At 40.6% G+C, this 2,164-nt stretch overlaps 1 protein-coding gene across 1 annotated transcript in view; it reads left to right on the top strand.

Annotated features, from left to right (window-relative positions):
* The window catches only part of LOC107700492 (eukaryotic translation initiation factor 4 gamma 1-like), a 45,781-nt gene that overhangs the window by 21,371 nt on the left and 22,246 nt on the right, over positions 1-2,164 (top strand). Inside the window, exons 7-8 of the mRNA XM_016502166.1 lie at positions 451-630; positions 717-801. Coding sequence (XP_016357652.1) covers positions 451-630; positions 717-801 — 265 coding nt within the window. The remainder of the gene's footprint in view (positions 1-450; positions 631-716; positions 802-2,164) is intronic.

The following is a 2,164-nucleotide window of genomic DNA, read 5'->3' as shown; positions in this document are numbered from 1 at the left end:
CCCCCACCTGCAAAAAAAAAAAAAAAAGCAAATGACCTTGCAAAATATTATGATGGCAGTGCATCAAAATTTAGTGTCATTAGTTTGCCAAAAAGAACACAGAACGGTTTACGCACGATTTGCACGTGGTAAGGAGCAGGTGTACATTTCTTTCCTACCAACTAACATTTTGAAAACACGGAACACTTTCATGAATCCGAAAATGTACGTGAGAACAGCTTTACGAACGATTTACACAAATTTGTTCTGCTCGTGTTTCATGAATGAGGCCCATTAATCTTAAAATATAGTCTACACTACTTTCCAAGATCATGTGACTGGAGTAATGGCTGCTGAAAATGTAGTCCTGTTTGCATGGATGAGGATGTAGAAACAGTACAGAAGTAACACAACATGTGAAGTTTGGTCTTGTGCGACTTGTTTTCTGAATCTCTCTTATTTCATCAACAGCCGTACTACCCTAACCGGCCCAACATGCAAGGCAGTGCCCCTCGGGTCCCACCCAGCAGCACCCCCCGGTCTGTTGCACCCACTCATGTCTACCAACCTACCTCACAGGTTATGATGATTCCCCAGCAACAGTTGCAATTCGCCAACACTCAGGGCCATGCCATTTTCCTACACGGACAGGTAGCACATTGTTCTTTTAATAGATAAGTTGTGCATTTTTTGTGAGGCTGTTCGTGCATCTAATGACTTTTTGTTTTCTATTGTAGTACCGCACCCCCTACATGCAGCCAACGCAGCAGTACTCTGCAGGCTTTTACCCTGGAAGCAGTCCAGCTGAATACGGTACATATGGTAAGAGGCTCTGCTCTGGGCCTCCCCTGTTTGTTTGAATCACCCAACCCTGTTTTTTCTTACTTGTATATCTTGCTCTTTTCACTCAAAAGTGGTCTTACTCCAGTCTGTAGAACACATCGGATACCTGATAAATCTTTAAAGGCACAATATGTAAGATTTTCATCATAAAATATCCAAAACCGACTTGCACAGTGTGATATATTTCATGCAGTTGTGTACTTGTGTTATCCCAAAAGTTCCCAAGGATTTGTAAATCCAAAGAAATTATAATTTTAAATAATGGCTCGTTCCTGGTCATTGTCACCTATCAATGACATATCCACACTACCCTTAGTTTCCGCTTATAGAAACTATGGCAACACACGGACATAAATGCTGCTGTACAGTTAAACTAAATCCATTTTGGCTGTTGCGAATAAAATGAAAATGAAAGTGTGTTGACGACAGCATTAAATTTAGATCTGCTCCATGTTGCACCATGATTCTTTTTACGCATTTTTACAGTGTTACGCATTAGAACTAATCACACACGAGTCTGTTGAGCTTATGAATGCAATGGCCAATCAGAGGCGTTCAGATTAGTTTTTTTTTGTTTCGGTGCGCGTGCTTGCTGACTGAATTCAGCTCTCACGCAAATTCTCTCATCATAAACAACAAAGTGCAGATGTACGTATGATGTAAATAAGAGATTCATTCATCAAACTGTGCATAGACAGCTTTACTGATTATAAGGAGTTTTTTTGAGTGCTTAAACTCGCACTAGACTGAAGTTAGTCAATGTTCTTTTGACAATGTAAATGTTCTTTGCTTGCTTTCTCTGTATAATTTATTCGCTGTTTCAATAACTGTGGAAGGAACAGGTAATAAAAAAATGTATTCATAACCTCATCCGTGAACATCCTCCTTCATAGCATCATTAAAGGGTTAGTTCAACCAAAAATGAAAATTCGGTTATTAATTACTCACCCTCATGTCGTTCCAAACCCGTAGGACTTCTGTTCATCTTCGGAACACAAATTAAGATATTTTTGATGCATTCTGAGAACTCTCTGACCCTCCCATAGACAGCAAGGGTCCTTGCACAATCAACGTCCAGAAACGTAGCAACGAGATCGGTAAAATAATCCATGTGACATCAGGGGTTCAACCGTAATTTTACGAAGCTACGAGAATACTTCTTGTGCACAAAAAAACCCAAAACACTTTATTCAATAATTCGTCACCCTATAGCGCCATTTTGGAGAGTATCCACTGAACGCAAACAGCGTATGCTGTTCTGTGTGGGCTGCGCCGCGCGGCTGACACAGAACAACATACGCTGTTTGCGTTCAGTGGATACTCTCCAAAATGGCGCTAGGGT

Source organism: Sinocyclocheilus anshuiensis, unplaced genomic scaffold (assembly GCF_001515605.1).
Source record: "Sinocyclocheilus anshuiensis isolate Anshui unplaced genomic scaffold, SAMN03320099.WGS_v1.1 scaffold718, whole genome shotgun sequence".
Classification (NCBI taxonomy): domain Eukaryota; kingdom Metazoa; phylum Chordata; class Actinopteri; order Cypriniformes; family Cyprinidae; genus Sinocyclocheilus; species Sinocyclocheilus anshuiensis.
The sequence above is the reverse complement of the archived record's forward strand: the minus strand, read 5'-3'. Positions and strand labels throughout refer to the sequence as shown.